This window comes from Culicoides brevitarsis, chromosome 3, assembly GCF_036172545.1.
Source record: "Culicoides brevitarsis isolate CSIRO-B50_1 chromosome 3, AGI_CSIRO_Cbre_v1, whole genome shotgun sequence".
Taxonomy (NCBI): Eukaryota; Metazoa; Arthropoda; class Insecta; order Diptera; family Ceratopogonidae; genus Culicoides; species Culicoides brevitarsis.
The window spans coordinates 10,041,712-10,062,384 of record NC_087087.1 but is presented as its reverse complement, the minus strand read 5'-3'; the positions used below and the strand labels follow the sequence as shown (position 1 = coordinate 10,062,384).

General features: G+C 25.1%; 2 protein-coding genes and 1 long non-coding RNA gene across 7 annotated transcripts; 2 read left to right on the top strand and 1 right to left on the bottom strand.

The window, feature by feature from the left end:
• Positions 1 to 35: 35 nt before the first annotated feature.
• On the top strand, positions 36 to 9,427 carry LOC134833317 (ecotropic viral integration site 5 ortholog). 5 transcript variants are annotated; one of them, XR_010162117.1, is made up of 11 exons: positions 36 to 584; positions 3,994 to 4,283; positions 4,355 to 4,618; positions 4,678 to 5,107; positions 5,933 to 6,093; positions 6,204 to 6,239; positions 6,316 to 6,974; positions 7,785 to 7,902; positions 7,970 to 8,071; positions 8,290 to 8,408; positions 8,628 to 8,749. XR_010162117.1 is itself a non-coding variant. In XM_063847598.1 (10 exons), exons 1-10 carry the CDS (start codon positions 380 to 382, stop codon positions 8,802 to 8,804), a joined length of 2,442 nt encoding a protein of 813 aa, XP_063703668.1. In that variant the 5' UTR covers positions 36 to 379; the 3' UTR covers positions 8,805 to 9,427. The 5 variants fall into 5 exon arrangements, 3 of the variants coding, with proteins under 3 accessions (XP_063703668.1, XP_063703669.1, XP_063703670.1); XR_010162118.1 differs by lacking the exon at positions 6,204 to 6,239; XM_063847598.1 differs by lacking the exon at positions 8,290 to 8,408 and having other exon boundaries at positions 8,628 to 9,427.
• A 1,901-nt stretch (positions 9,428 to 11,328) lies between these two features.
• LOC134833494 (ADP-ribosylation factor-like protein 8) lies at positions 11,329 to 13,908 on the top strand. The gene is made up of 4 exons (XM_063847817.1): positions 11,329 to 11,561; positions 11,967 to 12,121; positions 12,183 to 12,344; positions 13,372 to 13,908. Exons 1-4 carry the CDS (start codon positions 11,439 to 11,441, stop codon positions 13,490 to 13,492), a joined length of 561 nt encoding a protein of 186 aa, XP_063703887.1. The 5' UTR covers positions 11,329 to 11,438; the 3' UTR covers positions 13,493 to 13,908.
• Positions 13,909 to 19,857: 5,949 nt separating this feature from the next.
• LOC134835770 (uncharacterized) lies at positions 19,858 to 20,323 on the bottom strand. Its single transcript, XR_010162226.1, has 3 exons — positions 20,220 to 20,323; positions 20,109 to 20,159; positions 19,858 to 20,048 (listed from the first exon to the last, which is right to left on the bottom strand). It is a non-coding gene; the product is annotated as an uncharacterized LOC134835770 (long non-coding RNA).
• Positions 20,324 to 20,673: the final 350 nt, after the last annotated feature.

The window sequence follows — 20,673 nt, the reverse complement described above, 5'->3', positions numbered from 1 at the left end:
ATTTATTTTTTTATTTTTTCTCTCTCTTTTCAGGAAAAGTTTTTCAACCACTTCGGAAGCACTTTCGACAAATCGATATAACTTCACCTGGAAACATGTAATTAAAGTTTTGACGACTGTAATTGCCGGCTGTCGAGCACAAAAAAGCACCAAACACGAATTTTGCAGTATTAGTTTTTTTTAAAGCACAATCTAATTAAATTTCTTCTTCGCATGTGACCGCAACGAAGAAACTACAACAAAAAAAAGTGATTTATGTGCAATTCTTTTATCATTTCCCAACAACAAAAATAAAAGAAAAAGGAAAAAATCTCGGCAAAAGAGAAAAATTTTCATCATTCATCATCAAAACGACAATTGAGGAAATCCTGGCAGCAAAATGACTCTCTCGACATCGGAATCGGACAACAACAACGTGCGAAATATGGAAAATGAGTCGATACCAACGGCAGAGTTGCAGTTGCTGGCAAAACTCGAGGCTGCCAATAAACTCATCGAAAGTGACTCGAAAAGCTTGAATTCGTTGCAGAGTTCGGCGCACAGCAGAAAAAGCTCCGACACGAGTCAAATTAGTTTGAATTCTGGTGAGTAAGCGACTTTTTTTTTGTTTTTTTTTTTTTTTTTTTTTGATTGGAGATTGTTGAAATGTATTCACATGAGCGCGATGTGTGTGCAGTCACTTTACTTTCTTTTTTGAAAGTAGAAAGAAATTTGAATCTTTGTTATCGAGCGAGCGTTGTTGCCTTTTTTTGTTTGTTTTATTCGAGAAATGCATTATTTCTCGTCTTTCAATCGTGACGTGTGACAAAATGTTGCATTTTATCTTCTTCAATTGAGAAAATTGCTTTTATGAATAACTATGAATTCATAATTTTTAAGAAATTTTACTTTACTTTAAGATATTTTCTGCTTAAAAGACGCTTTAAGTTCAAAAAAAAAATTTTCAAATTAAAAAAATTAATAATTTTAATGGAAATTTTCAAACGTCATATTCGTAACTGTCAAAATTTTGAATTTATAAAATTTTGAAATAATATTTTTTTTCATGATAAAAATGTCAATTTTGCTTCAATTGTCAGAAAATAACCTTCAAATTCATTTTAAAAAAATATAATTTCGTGAAAATATCAAAAAATAATTATTTCAATGACAGCTGTCAAAATTTTTTGTCAAAGTTTTAATTTTTTAAAAATTATTTTTAAGTTAAATTATTCAAATTTTTAAATTTCTTAAATAAATAATAAAAATTTCTAAATAAGCAATTTTAAAATTTAAAAAAAATTAACGATCTGTCAAAAAATTTAAATGTCAAATTCTTAAAATTTTGACAGTTTTTTTTAAATAAAATTTTAATTTTTTTAAACACTTTTTAACAATTAATTCTTTAGATTATAAAAAACTATCCAAATTTGCTAAAAATTTCAGATGTCAAAATAATTTAAATGTCAAAATATTAAAATGTCAAAATTTGACATCAAAATTTGACATTTTATAATTTTTAATATTTTTTTTTCCTTTAAATAAAATAATAAAATTTCAAATTGTCGTAAAATCTCAAATCGTAATGCATTAAAAATTAATATTTTGGACTTAAAAGTCAATTAAAAATTTCTTTGACAGATGACAGCTGTCACAAATTTTAATAATATTTCATATTTTTAAAGAGTTTTATCAAAAATTAATAAAGTTAGTTAAAAAATTTTAAGTTTTTATTTTTTTTTAAGTTTTGAATAAAATTTACTTGAAATTTCTTAATTTAAAAAAAATTTGACACCTGTCATCTGTCAAAATTTTGACAGGTAAATTTTATTTTATTGAAACTTAATTTTTAATTTTTAACAATTTTATATCACTATCTAATAAAATAATTAATTTCTGGCCTTATTGATAAAAAAAAATTAAATTGCAAAAAATTTTGACATCTGTCATCTGTCAAATTTTTGACAGCTAAAAATTTTTTTTTATTAAAATTTAATTTTTTTACAACTTTTTAACAATTTTCTATCACTATTTAATAATTCATTTCTGGCCTTCTTGATAAAAAAACTTGACATTGCAAAAAATTTTGACTCGTGTCAATTTTTCTACTCATTAACCCATTTAGCAACAATTTTCTCTCAAACGGAGACAACAGCTGGCAAAGACAAACACTTCTTATTAAATATTTACCGAATTGAATATTTTTCGCAATGTTTACCGTTTTCTTGTTTTTTATTTTTTATGAACCGACATGAATTTAACAAAACCTGTTTGTGACTCATTCCGTGCATTCCTTCAAATTATGCAAGAAACAGAACACTTGAGCATTGAAAAAATCTACCTGTGTCCATCTCTCGTCAATAATTTTGTCTTTTTTAGTCCAAAACATTGACCTACAATCAATAAAAAAAAGTTTTTGGTCACCCTCACTTCGTCAATTCTCTCTCAAAATGCCACAAAGCTCTCTGGAATTACATCAACAAGTAAATTTCATTCATTTAACGTGCTTGTGTGTGTTGTTATTTACGAAAAAAAATAATAAAACAATAAACAAACACCATGAAAAACGGACAAAAAGCGAGAGAAACGAGAGAATTTCGTCACAAACACAACGAAACGCGTCGATATTTACTTTTTAGAGTCAGCAACTTTCGTAATAATATCACTTTTGAAGTTATGTGGCTCTCGGTGTGTGTTTGTGGAAACAGATAAACCTGATTTTGTTTTGTTATTTCACGTACGTGTCGTCGTCGCTCGTTGCTCGTCGTTGAGTTGCATGAATGAGCAATGCGAGAATTTTTCTAGTGTGTGTCGTGTTATTGTTAAAAGTTGACGTGAAAATTTAATTTTTTTTTGCGAAGTTACTTGAATTTTGAGTGAAATCCAGTCGAGGAACGAGATTTTCTTCGATGGACAGCTGGAAGGAGAACGAAAACGAGGATTTCTGGGAGAGATTGGTCGATGGTAGGTCGATGAAAACACGTTTTAGTGCGTTTTGTTACACGTTTCGATAATTAATCGGGTGTTTTGTGTGCATTCACGCGACTCGCGATGATGCGATGAACATTTGGGAAGTGACACACATTTCGAGATATCAATGAGATTATTCATTTAAAATTCGAAAATAATTAATTTAGATTTTTTTGAGGTTTTAAAAGAAAAAAAATTAAAAATTTTAGAAGAAAAATTATGAAAAAAAATATTTGTCAATTTTTTTAGCATTAAAAGGAGGAAAATATTACAAGAAATAATTTAAAAAAATTGGATTAAAAAATTTAATTAGTTGCATAATTTAATTAATTTATAAAAAAATTATTTAATTTAAAAAAATTAATTTAAATTTAATTAAAAAAAATTTGAGCTCAAAAAAATTTTTTAATTATTTTAAACTTATTTAATTATTATTTCATAAATGTTTATTTTTTTTAATTTTTTTTTTTAAGAAAAAATTAAATAAAAAATAATTAAATTAAAATTTTATCTTTAAAATAATTAAAATTTTAATTATTTTAATTTAAAAAAAAATTTGGAACTAAAAAATAATTTTATATCTGTTTTTAATTGTTGAAATTATTTATTTTTATTTTGAAGCAAATTTAGAATGATAAAAAAATTGAAAATATTACGAGAAAAAAAATAAAAAAAAATAATTAAAATTTAATTTTATTTTTAAAAAATAATTTTCGTAACTTAAAAATTATTTTTAAAATATTTCAAATTTTTTATTTAACTGTTTAATTTTTTTTTTTTTTTTTTGAAGAAAATTAAAAAAAAAAAATAATTTAATATTTTTTGTGTTTTAAATTTAAAAATATTTTATTTTTTTTTGACAAATTTTGAATTTTTAAAGAAAAAAAAATTAAATTTGAAGAAAATTATTTTTTTTTATTTTTTTTTAATTAATTTTTCAAGCTTTTCAAAGAAAATATTAAATTTAGAAGATTATTTAGAAGAAAAATTATTTAAAAAAAATAATTTTAATTTAAATTAATTTATTTTTTTTTATCATTTCAGGTGCTTCCTCCGCCGGCGAAGAAGACGTTTGGTCCGCATGGGGCTCCATCGTTGGCGATTGGGAAGCTGCCCAGAAGCGCAAAAACCCTTCCGTGAAGGATTTGATACGTCGCGGGATCCCGCATCACTTTCGTGCAATAGTCTGGCAATTGTTATGCAACGCCGCCGACACCGACAAAAAACAATATGCGGAATATATCAAAGCTACTTCGGCCTGCGAGAAGGTTATTCGACGCGATGTCGCCCGCACCTACCCCGAACACGAATTCTTCAAAGAAAAAGAGGGACAAGTAATACATTTTAGGGACTTTGCTCAAATTTGCTTGAACTCCGTTCTTTTTTTGCTTTTTTTCCCCTGCAGGAGGCCCTTTTTAACGTCATCAAAGCGTATTCGTTGCACGATCGCGAAGTCGGTTATTGCCAAGGTTCCGGTTTTATCGTCGGACTGTTGCTGATGCAGATGCCGGAAGAGGATGCGTTCGCTGTGACGGTGCAAATTATGCAGGAACACAAGATGCGTGACATGTTCAAGCCTTCGATGATCTATTTGGGACTTTGCATGTATCAATTGGAGAATTTGGTGCAGGAGCAGATGCCGGATTTGCATGTTCATTTTCAATCTCAAGTAATTTTTCAACTTTTTCATTCAAAAAAATTATTTTTTAACAAAAACTTCAATTTTAGGGTTTCCAAACGACAATGTACGCATCAAGTTGGTTCCTCACGTTGTACACAACTGCCCTAAATCTGAGCATAAGTTGTCGTATTATGGATATTTTCCTCAGCGAAGGCATCGAATTCATCTTTAAAATGGCTCTGGGACTTTTAACCATTGGAAAAGAGACGCTTCTCTCCTTGGACATGGAAGCGATGCTGAAATTCTTCCAAAAAGAGCTTCCGTTGAAGGTTGAAGCTGACGTTGATGGTCTCTTCAATCTCGCGTTCCAGCAGAAAATTAATCAGAAGAAAATGAAAAAGATGGAAAAGGAATATGCGGACTTACGGAAGAAAGAACAAGAAGAAATGGTCGAGCTGAGACGATTAAGGAGCGAAAATCGACTTTTGAAGAAGCGAAATGAGCTGTTGGAGGGCGAGAGTGCCGAACTTGCAGCACGTAAGTCGAGATTTTTGTAAATCAACGAAATTTTAGGAAAATTCTTCATTAAAATTTTTAAAATGTGCATTGGGATAAAAAATTAAAATGTTTATTAAAGAAAAAAAATTAAATATTTGCATTGGGATAAAAAAATTTAAAAGTTTATTTAGGAAAATAATAATAAAATTTTGCATTGGGATAAAAAATTTTAAATGTTTATTGAGGAAAATAATTAAAAATTTGCATTGGGATAAAAAATTTTAAATGTTTATTGAGGAAAAAAATTAAAAATTTGCATTGGGATAAAAAATTTAAATGTTTATTGAGGAAAAAAATTAAAAATTTGCATTGGGATAAAAAATTTTAAATGTTTATTGAGGAAAAAAATTAAAAATTTGCATTGGGATAAAAAATTTAAATGTTTATTGAAGAAAAAAAATTAAAAATTTGCATTGGGATAAAAAATTTAAATTTTTATTGAGGAAAAAAATTAAAAATTTGCATTGGGATAAAAAATTAAAATTTTAAATGAGGAAAAAAATTAAAAATTTGCATTGGGATAAACAATTAAAATTTTAAATGAGAAAAAAAAATTAAAAATTTGCATTGGGATAAAATATTTAAATTTTTATTGAGGAAAACAATTAAAAATTTGCATTGGGATCGAAAAATTTTAAATGTTTATTGAGGAAAAAAAATAAAAATTTGCATTGGGAGAAAGTTTAAAATGTGCATTGGGACGAAAATTAATAATTTTTACATGGAAAAAAATAAAAATACGAAATTTTTAAATATTTTCATGAAATTTCTTAACAAAATCTCATAAAATTCAATTTTTTTCAGGGCTGGTCCGTGGTCAAGTATCCCGTGCCGAGGAAGAAGAAACAAGTTATGCCATTTCATCCGAATTACATCTCCTGAAACGTTCGCATTTGGAGATTTCGCACCAATTGGAGGTCGCTAACGAAGAAATTCGTGCTCTAAGTTTGCGACTACAGGAAAATGTAAGTATTTTATTTAAATTTTTAAAAAAATTTATTCGAAAAAAAATCGTGGGTGTTTCAAATTTACCAAATTTTTATAATAACCGGCGATTATTATTCACTTTTTCAAGCAACAACCGGAAAGTAGAGATAATTCTCTCGAATCTGTAAGATTTTTGTCTAGTTTTGCACAAATTTTGTCTTTTTTTAGCCAAAAATATTAAAATTTATCTTTTTTTTTAGAACAATTCACGTCAAAACTCCATCGACGAATTATGCATGAAGGAGGAGGCGTTGAAGCAACGCGACGAAATGGTGTCATGCCTGCTGGAGGAACTAGTCAAAGTGCGTCAGAGTCTCGCCGAGAGCGAAGATACCGTACGCAGTCTCCGTTCGAAGATGCAAGAGCTCGAGGAGGACAAAAAACGTTTGCGCGAAACGACAACCGACAATTCCGTGGCGCATTTGCAAGACGAGCTCATTGCCAGCAAGTTGCGTGAAGCGGAAGCAAGTTTATCGTTGAAAGATTTAAAACAACGCGTGCAGGAGCTAAGTACGCAGTGGCAACGTCAATTACACGAACACAAGAACGAAAACGCGCCGGCGCCCGATTCGACGCCCAAAAAGTTGGGAATCCCGTTTTGGGGCGATGCGGGCAAATCGCAAGAACATGCCGCGAAATTGGAAGAGGAACTCATGACAACGCGAATTCGTGAGATGGAAACGCTCACGGAACTGAAGGAGCTGCGACTTAAGGTGATGGAGTTGGAGACACAGGTGCAAGTTTCGACGAATCAGTTGCGTCGGCAGGACGAGGAACACAAACGCGTCAAGGAGGAACTCGAGGAAGCCATTCAGCGGGAACGTGACTTGGCGAATAAGGCACGCGAGCAGCAGCATAGGTGAGAATTTTGCGATTTTTGTGTGAAAAAATGTCGTTTTTGACGCGTTTCGATGGAAAATTTTCGTTATTTAGACGAAAAATTTCTGAAAAATTTTTTTTTTTGCTTGATTTGGATTAATTGAATTAGATTTTGTGCCTTTTGAAGAAAAATTTTAATTTTTTTGACTAAAAATTATTTTTATTTTGCTTGTTTTGGATTAATTGATGCCATTTTTGTGCCTTTTGAAGAAAATTTTTAATTATTTTGACGAAAAATTTTTAAAAATTATTTTTATTTTGCTTGATTTGGATTAATTGAAGTAGATTTTGTGCCTTTTGAAGAAAATTTTTAATTATTTTGACGAAAAATTTTTAAAAATTATTTTTATTTTGCTTGATTTGGATTAATTGAAGTAAATTTTGTGCCTTTTGAAGAAAATTTTTAATTTTTTTGACTAAAAATTTTTAAAAATTATTTTTATTTTGCTTGATTTGGATTAATTGAAGTAGATTTTGTGCCTTTTGAAGAAAATTTTTAATTTTTTTGACTAAAAATTTTTAAAAATTATTTTTATTTTGCTTGATTTGGATTAATTGAAGTAAATTTTGTGCCTTTTGAAGAAAATTTTTAATTTTTTTTGACTAAAAATTTTTAAAAATTATTTTTATTTTGCTTGATTTGGATTAATTGAAGTAAATTTTGTGCCTTTAGAAGAAAATATTTAATTATTTTGACGAAAATTTTTTGAAAATTAATTTTTTTTTTGCTTGATTTGGATTAATTGAATTAGATTTTGTGCAATTTTTAATAAATTTAATGATTTTTCAGGTACTCTGACTTGGAGTCCCGCATGAAAGACGAACTCATGAATGCCAAAATTAAGTTTACCGAACAGAGTCAGCACGTAGCAGAGCTAAAACAGGAGATTTCGAGGCTAGAAACGAAGGTAAATCCCTCAATTTCTCATTTTTCGATAAAATTTCCTTAAATTTCATCAAAAAATTCTTTTTTAGAACTCCGAAATCCTCGCTGAAGGCGAACTCCGGTCAAATAATCTCGACGAATCGGATCGCGTACGCGATTTACAAGACAAAGTTGCCGATCTGCGAGCTGAGGTATGCATCCAACGGTCGTTTTTCACACCATCTGTAAATATCTAACACCACATTTGACACGACACTTGCCTTTTGTTGTGCAAAAATTAACATATTCACAACAATCGTCTTTTTGTTTAAAAAACTATTTTTTTCTCACACTAACACTCACAAAATTTAACGAAAAATCGATGCTTTTACTAACAAAATCACAAAATTGTACTAAATTTTTTATGTAGTTTCCGACGCCAATCACGAGTCCCGAGACTGAGCCGTGGAAGTGGATAAGCTAAGCGTCTTAAAATCACATAAAATTAAATTTTCGCAAAATTTTTTTCGCACTCACGTCGTTTTTCAGGTCATTAAATTTTTCTTGTAAATTTTTTAAAAAAATATTTTTTTTTGTGCATGAAACCTCTTTGAATCACTTTTAAAAAAATTTTTTTTTGTTTAAAATTTTGCATGCTTTATATCAATTTTTTTCTGTGTGTCACTTGCATGTCTCCCATTTTTTTATAATTTTTTTTTTAATCCGTAAAAAATCAAAATTAATAATTTTTTAAAAATTTTTTCACAGTTGGCAGCAATAAAATCTCGCGGTACGACGATAAATCTGAAGAAAATGAAGAGCAACTCCATCAACAGCATCGACTCGAACGAAATTGACTTTAGTGAGATCCAGTTATCGACTTCGACAACGACTCCCGTGCGCAAAGATAGTGTCGCGCCCCTGCCAACGACTGCTGCTTCATGATTCTTTGGAATTACTGATACTCCTAAATTGATTGTAAAAGTATAAAAAATAACGTTTGTAGCATTAAAATGTAGAAAATCGTAGAAATTTAAGACGTTCAAAGGAAAAAATTACTTCTATTGTTTGAATATCGTGACAATTTTATATTTAAAAAAAAAAATAAGAAAATGCAATCTAAACACAGGTAGAAAATTTTTGAATTTAAAAAAAAAAACAAAATATTTTTTATTGGAAAGTCAAATTTTTGACTCCATAAGTTGCCAAATTTTAACTTTTTATTTAAAAAAAAATTCAAAAAATTACGAATTTTGTTTTAAAAAAATATTAAAAATTATTCAAGTACTTATAAAATTAAAAAAAAAATATTTATAAAAATTAAATATATGATAGACCAAAATTCTAGACCACACACAGATACACACCACATATCTAGATAAGAAAAAAAATTTGATGGGAACGTCCTCAGGTTAAATTGACGCTTCCTTTGGTGTTTTTTTTGCGTTAAACATTCCATTTCTAATCATCTATCCTGTATTATTTTTTTTCTATTTTTAATTTTTTTTTATATTTTTAAGATTTTACGTACTTTTTGTATTATAAAGAAAAAAATCCTAGTCTTTGTATCTTCCATTAATTAATTAATTAATAATTTAAATAAAAATAAAAAATAATTAAAAAAATAATTCTTTGTTAAAAAAAAAATTACGAAAAACCTCATAAACACACAAATTTTTATAATAAATATTAATAAAAAAAATAATTAAAAATTGAAGGAGAAGAACGAAATTTTTTACATGAAAACCACACGTGGGACAGACTAATAAAAATAAATTAAAAATTAATAAAAATATCAAAATTTTTAGCGTTAAAAAGGCAAACGTACACTATTTACTACTAAATAATTAATATTAAAAATATTAACGATACACACAAAAATAAAAATAACGTTTATGTTGCATGTTGCATTAAAAAAAAATATGATTCTAAATATATTAAAATTTTAAATAATATATGAGGAAGTAAAATTAATAATTATTATTACACATTTTGACGAAGATAAGAGAGATAAAAAATAAATAAATAATTGTATTGTGATAGAAAATTAAAAAAAAAGTAATGAAGATAAGATTTTACTCCGTATGATAAATTATTGAATACTATAAAAATTAAAGAGTATTTGTGTTAGATTGATTGAATAAAAGTAAATAAACAATAAAAAAAATATTGATTAATAAAAATTTATGATGATGAGTTTTTTTATTATTATTTTTTTGGACATGGAAGATCTTTTATTGTTGTCAATAAAATGATAATAAGGTAATTTGGAGATATATTTTGGCACGAAATATGATGAAAATTCGATTGAAAAAGGTAATTTTAGTAAAAAATTGTCGTTTTATGATTATATTTTACAAGATATAGGTTTAAAAATATTAACATTTTTGAGGTTAGATTTCGCAACTTGTGATTTTTTTGTAACTTTAGACTTATAAAACATTTTTCTTTCAGTTTTTTATATTTTTCAACACTTTTTTCTCCTTTAAGAATTACATTAAATTTTTATATTAAATTTAAAAATTTTTTGAGGTTAATTTTTACAAAGTTTTTGAGGTTAAACTATTTTCATGTGAATAGCTGAAAATTTCTCAAAATATTTAAAATCCAAAAAATTTTTTTATTATTTTTCTATTTTTCAACTTATTTGACTTGAAAACCTTTTTTTTAAACATTTTTTTTAATATTTGAGGTTATATTTTAAAGATCGTGATTTAGTGCTTTGAAATGATTTTAATTTTTCAATTTTGTTATTTCAATCAAATGTTATTTTTTTTTGTTTAAAATATTTGTTTTGTTTTTCAATAATTTGTCTTAAAAATATTTAAAAAAAATTAAGATAATTTTTGAGGTTAGATTTTTAAAATTATAATTTTATTTTTCACGTTTCTTCAAAAAAAAAAAATAAAATAACTAAAACAGAAATTTTCTTCCAAATTTTTCAAATTTTAATTTTCGTATCTTTTAACTGTCAAACCTTTTTTTCTAATAATTTTCTTTGAAAAATTTGAGGTTATATTTATTGGATCGTGATAATCTTTAATAAAATTTAAATTGTAATTTTATGCTCAAAAATTAAAAATTTTTTGTTTTAAAATATTTTTAAAAATAATTAGTCTTAAAAATATTTTGAAAATATATAAAAAATATTTTTTGAGGTTAGATTTCAAAATAAAATTTTAAGGTTAAGTTTTTCAAATATTAATTTTAATCCTCATAATTTAAAAACAAAATCAAAATAAAATTTTCTTTTTAAATTTCAATGTTCGTCAAAATTTTTTAATTAAATGTAAATAAAAACACTTAAAATTCCTAAATTTAAAGATTTTAACAGATTTATCACAAATTTTCAAAAGATCATTCCTACTGTACAATTCAAAATTTTTACATTTTCGCATAGGGCCTTTAAAAAATTCCAAAATGCGTATTGGGTTCCCTTGACGTTTATCACTTTCATTCGTCTCCGAAATTAAATCCGAACGAAAAAGAAGAAAAAAAAATTGCAAGGAAAAAATAGCTGCATTTCCCGAGTCTCGTCTGCCTATCTCTGTTAATTAGCTGTTAAGGACTGCCGCGACAATGTTTGCGTTAATCAATAGAATACTGGACTGGTTCAAAAGTCTCTTCTGGAAGGAGGAAATGGAGCTAACACTCGTCGGGCTGCAATATTCTGGCAAAACAACTTTCGTCAACGTAATTGCTGTAAGTCTTTCTTGCCTTTGCTGCCGTGTTTCGCGTAATACGAGACTTTGTGACGCGCCTTTTGCTGAGCTAACAGATTCCAACGAAATCCGGTTGCGGGTTGTGACTCATCCGATTTTTTTTTATCAACCTTTGGATTTCTTTCTTCGTCGTTCGTCATGCAGCTATGGGCGTATATGGGGAATTTATTATTATTTATGCATCAGCAGAGATTTCTTTGACCCCCATAAAGCTCAATTACGAGAGCAACGCAACAAATTGCATAAAAAGTGAAGATAATCGCGGATTTTTATTGTTACACGTCACACAGACCCACAATGCTCGTGTCGATGCTTGGATTATCATCATTAACCTTGATATTGATTTTGCCGAAAAAAATGACATTTTTTTTCTTTTCTTTTGTAGTCGGGGCAGTTCAGTGAGGACATGATACCGACAGTGGGTTTCAACATGCGAAAAGTGACGAAAGGCAATGTCACAATCAAAGTCTGGGATATCGGGGGTCAGCCGAGATTTAGATCGATGTGGGAGAGATATTGTCGGGGTGTGAATGCGATTGTGTAAGTTTCCATAAAAAATTCGAAAAATTATTTTTTTAATGAAATTTTTGATTTTTTGTAGGTATATGGTAGACGCAGCTGATTTAGAGAAAATGGAAGCATCAAGGAATGAATTGCACTCGTTGCTGGACAAGCCACAGCTGGCTGGCATTCCTGTGCTTGTGTTGGGTAACAAACGTGATCTTCCTGGTGCCCTTGATGAAACTGGTTTAATTGAAAGAATGTAAGATTTTTCTTCTCTTTTAAAGGGTGCTTTAAGTTTTTTTTTTTTTTTTGTGTGGTTGAAAATTTTAAAAAGTCGAAAATTTTACCAAAAATTCATGTAAACATTGAAATTTCATCAAAGTTTGTCGTTTTTCGACGATAATATTTTTTTCCAAATTTTTCGATGTCTTAGAATCAACCTTCAGGAAGCAAATTTTTATTTTGCGAAATATAAATTTTTATATTTTCAGCTTAATTTTATATTTTTATAATTTTTATTAATTTAGACCTTTTTTAACACAAAAAAAAAATATTCCCAAAATATTTTAATTAAAAATTTTTCAAACAATTTTATAAGTAACTTTTCATTAAAAAAAAATCTAATTTTTTATTATTTTTAAAAAAATTAACGAAAATATGATAAAAATATTTTCAATTAAATAAAATTATAGAAAATCAAATTTTTTAAATAATTTTTTGAAATTACGAGAAAATTATTTTAAGACACAAATTAACACAGTAACATTATTTTTAAGTATTTGTGTATTTTTTTTAATTTTTTAAAAATATTTTTTGGTTTTAATTAAATTTTTTTTCATTAAAAAATATCCAAAAATTAGAAAAATGAAAATATTTTGAAAAGTTTCATCTTAAAATTTAAAAAAAATCATGAAAAATATAAAAATTGTTAAAAAATTATAAAAATTATTTACCTTTATTGAGAAATTTTGTGAAAAATATTTTTCAATGAAATTAAAAATTATGAAATATATTTTTTAGTTAAAAAAATAATTATAATAAACCGAAAACGACGAATTCTGAACTTCTTTTTCCTTGCCTTTATTAATAATAATTTTTTCTACAATTAAAATTTTCTACAACGACAAATTCTGAACAAATTTTTAAACATTTAAAAAAAAATTAAAAAATTATTTTAATTATTAATTTTTCTCTATAGTTTTTCGACTTTTTAAACAGAAAAAATAAAAAAAAAACTTAAAAATATTTTTTAAACAATTTCTAACCCTCAAAATTTTTCATTTTAGGAATTTATCTAGTATACAAGATCGTGAAATTTGTTGCTACAGTATTTCATGTAAGGAAAAGGATAACATTGACATCACATTACAGTGGTTGATTGCTCACTCCAAGAGCCAAAGTCGTTGAATTACCGTTAAAAGTTGTTCCCCGCCATTTCTCCCGCCATCCCCATTTCACACAATTTCAACCTCATACCATCAAGCCATCAAGTACTGTGTCCAAAATCTGTCTATCACACATCTAAAAAAATTACTATAAAATTATCCGTATGTTAGAAATTTTCCGATATTATTTTTTTTTTCGTTCAATTTCGAGCAAAAATAGTGCAATGCTGTGCAGAAAATAATCGTAATAAGTGCTATTTTTATCGACGTGACTGTCAAATTGCCTAAAAAAATTTTTGTTCTTTTTTTTTTACTAAATCGAATCAAGCTAATAAATAAAAAAAGTAATATGTCTAAGTCAAAAAAATGCTAAAAGAACACAAAAAATTTCTTTTGTATAAAAAATTGTTAGTTACACATTAAAAATGCATATTTTATAAAAATAAACAAAAAATAAAAATAAATGAACGACAAGTGTTATAAATGAATATCAAATCAAATAAAAAAATATATATAAAAAAAAATTAAAGACGGAATTCGAAAAGAAAGGAAAGAACTTTTAAGACAAAAAAAACGAAGACTTACTTTTTATTCTGGAATTAAAATGGAACAAAAACTAGGATTAATCTTGTAAGACTCTTTGATTAACTTAACAAAAAAAAAATCGCCATCGACAAGCGTCTTTGGAAATATAAAAAAATCTCTTTAAAAAATAAAATATTAATAAATTTAAAAATAAATACAAAAAAAACTGATTATCTTATAAATAAAAAAAAATATAAAACTAAAATGTTTGTGACAAAAAAGATTTAAAAACGCTTTATTATTATGTTATACTTTTCCTTAAAATTAAAAAAAAAATTATTAAAAAATCATTTTTTGGACTGGTTCTCATTTAAAATTTATTCGAGAAAAAAACTTATTTTGTAATTAATTTTTGTAACAAAGCATACCATAAACTGTAATTATTTTACTATTATTATAAGTTTAAGCCAAAATAAAAATTAACGAATTATCGAAAAATTTATTTTTTTATTTTTTTTTATTATTATTCCACAGTTGTTAAATAATATCTTAGTAAAAAAAATATATTTTATTTGCGATGAACATATAATATGACGAGTTACCTACAATTGTAACTTTTTGTATTCAACAGAAAAAAATAGATCTACAAATTATTGTCATCACACACTGTTTTATATATGAATGAATAAATAATATAATAATAAAAATTGCAAAAAAAAAAACAACAAAAAATAAATCAATATTCTCAGTAAGTGAACATAATAAATATATCAAATAATAAAAAAAATGAAAACAAACATTTGGAAGCTGAAACAATAAATTATATATCTTTGTTTTATTTCAAATTGGAAGCTCTCACATATTATTATTAGTACTTTTATATTGGGAAGGTGAGTTATTTATGATGTTTAATATTCTTTTATCGTATTTAAATATTAAATTTATTGTTGACTACTGGAATTACGTTTTAATATTCGTGGCTATGTGTGTAAGAGTCATATTTGTGGTTAATGATTAATTTGTGAGTTTTTATGTTTAATGTTGGGTGGGATATTATTTTAAAATATTCTTATAATATACATAACTTATTAAATAAATAATTAAAAATATTAATATTAGAAACAATAATTATTATTAATAATATGAATTTTAATTTCCTTATAAAAAAATATTATTATTATTAATTTTGAATTAAAAATATACATACAAGTTTAATATTTTCAAGAATTTTTATTATTTTATTTTTTTATGTTATATTTATTTATTTTTATGTTATATTACTATCATATTACTTCAAAAAAGTCAAAATTAAATAAGAAAAAAAAATTTTAAATAAAATTTAATACTTTTTTTTTATTTAAAAGACTTGAGTAATCTCAACTGACAAATATTTTTTTTTAATTTATTTTACCTAATTTAAAAAACAAATTAAAAGAATTATCAAAAATGCAAAAAAAATAATTAAATTTTTGATGATTTATAATTAATTATAATTAATTAATAATTAATTTATTTATTTAATTAAATTAATTTAATTAGTATTTATATATTTATTATATTTATTTTTAATTATTATTAAATTTTAATTTTTTTTAAATTTATTTGATTTATTTTTTAATAAAAATTGAATTTAATTAAAATTAAAAAAAAATTGTTGAAGAAATTTTGTTAAAATTCATTTAATTGTTAAAATTTATTTTGTTTTTAATTTAGTTGAAAGCAAAGGAGATAAATTAAAAATTCAGAAAATTTTCTTTGTAAACTTTTTAAAATTGAAAAAAAATTATTGACCTTTAACTTAGAAAAAAATATAATTTTTATCTCATCTCATTAAAACTTTACGAATCTTCAGAAGTTCTTTTCACCTCAAAAAGGCGTAATAATTAATAAACTTCAAACAAACGCATGAGAACTTTTTAGGACTTAATGACTCTTTGCCACCTTTTAATAACACAGCACTTGAAGGCACGCTCAAAATGATGAGCTTCGCACTTCTGACACGAAAAAAAGCCTCAACTCGATGATTAATGATCCCGCGCTTCATTCGTACACAAATTCAATCAATCAATAGAACGGAAACGAATATGATAAATTATAATTTTTATTTTTTGAGTTAATTGTCGAGCGTGACTTTAGTCTTTTTATTTTTTTTTTTAGATAACAATCGCTATTCACATGAAAATTAGTTCTTTCGAAAAAAGGATGTTTTTAAATGGAAACAAAGGAAAGTCAAAGATGCTGTCAGATCATATCTGGTTTACTTCCTTCCATCAAAAGCATCATTTAGCACCTCATCCAGGAAATAATTTCCGATAATTCACTCCATAATTGAATAATTGACGTGCAATAATTCGAGTGAATGGCAAAAAAAATAATTTTTTCACACCTCTTCTCCTGTGTGCGAAAAGACAGAAAATTACAAAAACGTGGAATTTTTGCGCGATCGAACATCATTATTAGCGATATCGAATCGAATCAAGCTCTTCATCATATTTTTCAACTTTCCAAGAACGACTCGAATCATGTCTTGAATACAATTAAAATAATTTTATTTCATTAAAAGAAACACAAATATTGCTGTTATTTTATTCCGAGTAAATATCCGAAAAAAAAAATAAATTATGTAGTTAATCATGAAACGAGAGAGAAAAAACATAAAACTGTTAAAAGTGAACACATTTATCTTTTCAAAAGGCTCGATGTCGATTGAATACTAATCGCGGAGCTCAAATCATTGCGGGTGGCTCGAAACGACACACGAAATAGTAAAGATGCAGTCAGAATGCAAGTGAATGAATTTGTTGTACGGTTTGCATAAATTAAACTCATAAATAATGCTTAATTATATAAAAATTCGTTTTTGATGCTCGGCGATGACGAACGATGCATTTTTAGGTGTTTTTTCGAATGCAGAAGAGGTGATTTGATTTTTGAATGAGTCGATGTCTGATTCGTTTCCGATCTTTGAAAATATTTTCGAGTGTAGTTTTTTGGATGAGTTGTGAATTCGTTAGAAGTTTTTTTTTGTGTGATGTATGGCGATTGTTACAAATCACTTCCTTTAAAATTATTTTTGATGAAAATATTTTCATAATTAATTTAAAATACGTTTAAAAATTTGCTTCAGTTTAATTTTTAAAAGATTTATTTTTTTAAAATAAATTTATATTTTTTTTAAATTTAATTAAAATTTTTATTTTATATAACTTTAATATTTTTTTTTTAATTTTTTAGAATTTAATATTTTATTTATTAAAAAAAAAAATTTAGTATTTTTCTATTCGATTTGAATTAATTAATATTTTTTTAAATAATTTTATTTTTATTTATTACCGTATAAAACTTGAATTTTTGACAAAATTAATTAAAATAATAATCCTTTAAAAAATTTAATTTAATTTTAAATTTTAATTTAAAAATTAAATTTACTAAATTTTTTATGTCCTTTTTAAGGCCCTTTTAAACAAGAATTTATTTTTAAAAAGTTCCACGAATTTTTTCTTGTCAATTCAAAATTTAAAAATTTTTAGTTAAAGATATTTTGAAATAAAGGAATTTTATTAACTGAAAATTTTTAAATATTGAAGAAAATCTGAAGAAAAAAATGCTTTTAAAATTTTTAAGAGGGTCATTTTGGTGGAAACTTAATTTATTTTTTTATTTTATTTAATTTAATTTTATTTTATTTTATTTTACTTTATTTTATTTTACTTTACTTCATTTTTTTCATTTTATTTTTTTTTTATTTTTTTTATTTAATTTATTTTATTATAAATTATATATTTTATTGTAGTACATTGAAATTAAACTTTTTTAAATTTTGTTTAAAAAAAATTTAAAATTTTTTATATTTCAAATTTTTAATTGAAAAATTCCTTATTTTTATTCTATCAAATGTAATTTCCTTTAATTAAACTTAAAGTTAATTTTCTGTTAAAACACTGAACCTCTTGGCGATAAACCATCAACGGAGTAGAAAATCATCCAATTAGCTAATAATAAGTCTCTCATAAGTCTACTAACGCAGCAAAATGTGTGCGAACAAATCCAATGTCAATCACTACTTTACGTCTTGCGACTGAATGAATGATCAAAAAGTAATTGCAATCATTTATTGCCATTTGACCATCAAGCGATGCGATTGCAAGCGAACAACCATCAGTCACTCTGTGTGTGTGTGTCACTTGCGGAATATTTATTGTAATGCCAAGCATGTTCCACGGTTTTTACTTTTCATTACAACGTTTTTTTTTCGTCTGTTTTGCCGCGCTTTTAACACTCCGTTCCCGCAACAACGCAAAAAAATTTTTTTTTTTCAAAATTAATATTCAAATTATGTTTTTTTATACGATTTTTTCCTTATTACGAGGCATTTTATTATTCACTAGAACAATATTTGCATCAAACGCACCGCAATGCATTTTTCGTTGTGCGCGAAACGTCTTCTAATAATGTTGTTGCTTTTTTATTGCTACAAATACTTTAAAGGTAACAGTTAACAATAAAAGTATAATAAAACTTTTTTTTTCATAAATAAACGATGAATAGATAATAATTTCGCATAAAAACGATTAGTAATGCTTTTCTTTTGTAAAATATCAAAACGATCAAATATTAAGTTGTTTATGCAAAATAACAACAACAACAGCAAACAAACGGGAAAGGAAGGGAAGTGCATAAATCTTGATATGTTTATAAATGTAAAATAAGTTGTAAATGATTGTGTGTGATAAATTTACAAAAAAATTCATAGATTTTATATGATTAACTTTTTTTTCTGTATTTAATTTTATTGTGCGCTTCCATTACGTTACATTTTAAATTTATTATGGGTGGTAAGGTAGTTTATTATGTGTGAGCAATGTTTGTTTGCTAAGTAGAGAAAGCAATTGCGGTGCGGAGATAATAAACTATAAAAATATACGTTATCAAAGGAAATCTATTTCTTTAGTTCAGACTTGGTTTTAACGGTTTTTGAACTTCCTTTAGTCGTAAAAATATTTATTTTAATTGAATAAAATTTTTTAAAGTATGATTTCGTATAAAATTTTTATTCAATTTATTTAGTAATAGTTTTTATTTAAAATAATTATTTTTATTTAAAAAACAATTTTTTAATTTTAATAAAAATTTTAATTATTTTTCATAAAAAAATACAATTTTAATTCTATATATTTTGAGATATATTTTTTGCTTAATTGATTTAAGATTTATTATTCAAAGTAATTATTATAAATATATTTAAAAAAAAATTAAAATAAAAAATAAAATTTTAATTATTTTTTTTAAATTTTCATGCAATGAATTTTGATACAATAAAAAATATTAATTTTATATATTTACTTTGAGAAATAAATATTAAAAATATGAATAAATGAAAATATTTTAAAAAAATTAAAGTATATATTAATATTATTATATTTATCATTAAAAAATAATTTTGTTTTTTATAATATTATAAATAATTAATATTAAAAATTAAATGAAATTATTAAAAGAAAATTTATAACGAATAATATATTATAGTATATAATTCATTAATTGATTTATATATATTTATTTATTATATATTTAGTTAAAAAAAATAAAAAAAAATAATTTGTCTTTTATATCCCTATAAGAAAAAACCATGTATATAGATATATCTAATTTTGTGTATAAAGCTATACTAAAAGTATGTATATTTATTGTGCGCCTAACGTGAATTTTAAATTTATTATGGGTGGTAAGTTAAATGTGTGAGCAATATGAAGAAAAAAAGGAATTAGATATATCTTTATACATGATTTCATACATGGATTCATAGCTATGGTTTTATACATGGTTAATGGTTTTGTCTGGATAATTTGGGCTCCTTTTGCAGGTTTTTTAGGTTTTCATGCAATTTAAATTCGTTTTTCACTTTACTTAAGTTCATTTATTTATACAAAATTTTTTTCGAACAATTTTTTGAATTATCTGTTGCTGAAATCCTTTCTGTAGATTGGGCTGACTCGTCGTTACAATACAATTCATCCTAAGTGATGCCGGCAACTATATTTGTCTAAAAATACCTAAATTTGCAAAAAAAGAAAAAAAAAATAAAAATTTCGAATATATAAAAGTTTACTTACCATACGAGAGCCCGAAGTTTTTCCATCTCAAGTTACCATGTAGAACAGGATCTAATAGAGAAAAAATTTTTTATATCAAACCAAAATATTGCAATTTTTATAAAATCTTACCTTTTATGTTTGTCCTACAAGACAGGAAATTTCATGATCAGGGACAATTTTTTTAATATTTTCTTTTAAATTTTTTTTTTCAAAAGTAGGTACATACCTATTCTTACATTTTTAAGGTTTTTTTAAAAACTTTTAAACTCACATTTTTTATATTTTTTTAATTTCACATTTTTTTAAATTTTTGTTTCAAAAAAAGCTTGTCCTCTCCCTTTGAAAGTTTCCCAAAGACTGCCGGCAATTTGAACAACTCTATGTATATTACTATGTATATAACTATAGTAATATACATGGATATATTATACACATTGTTGCAGTTTTCTAAGTTTAAATATCCCCGTGTATAAAACTATATCTAAAATATGTATTTATACACCTCGATATACACGATTACTTTTGGCTCAAAATTACCATGTATAAAACCATATATAAAACCATATTTTAATACATGACACAA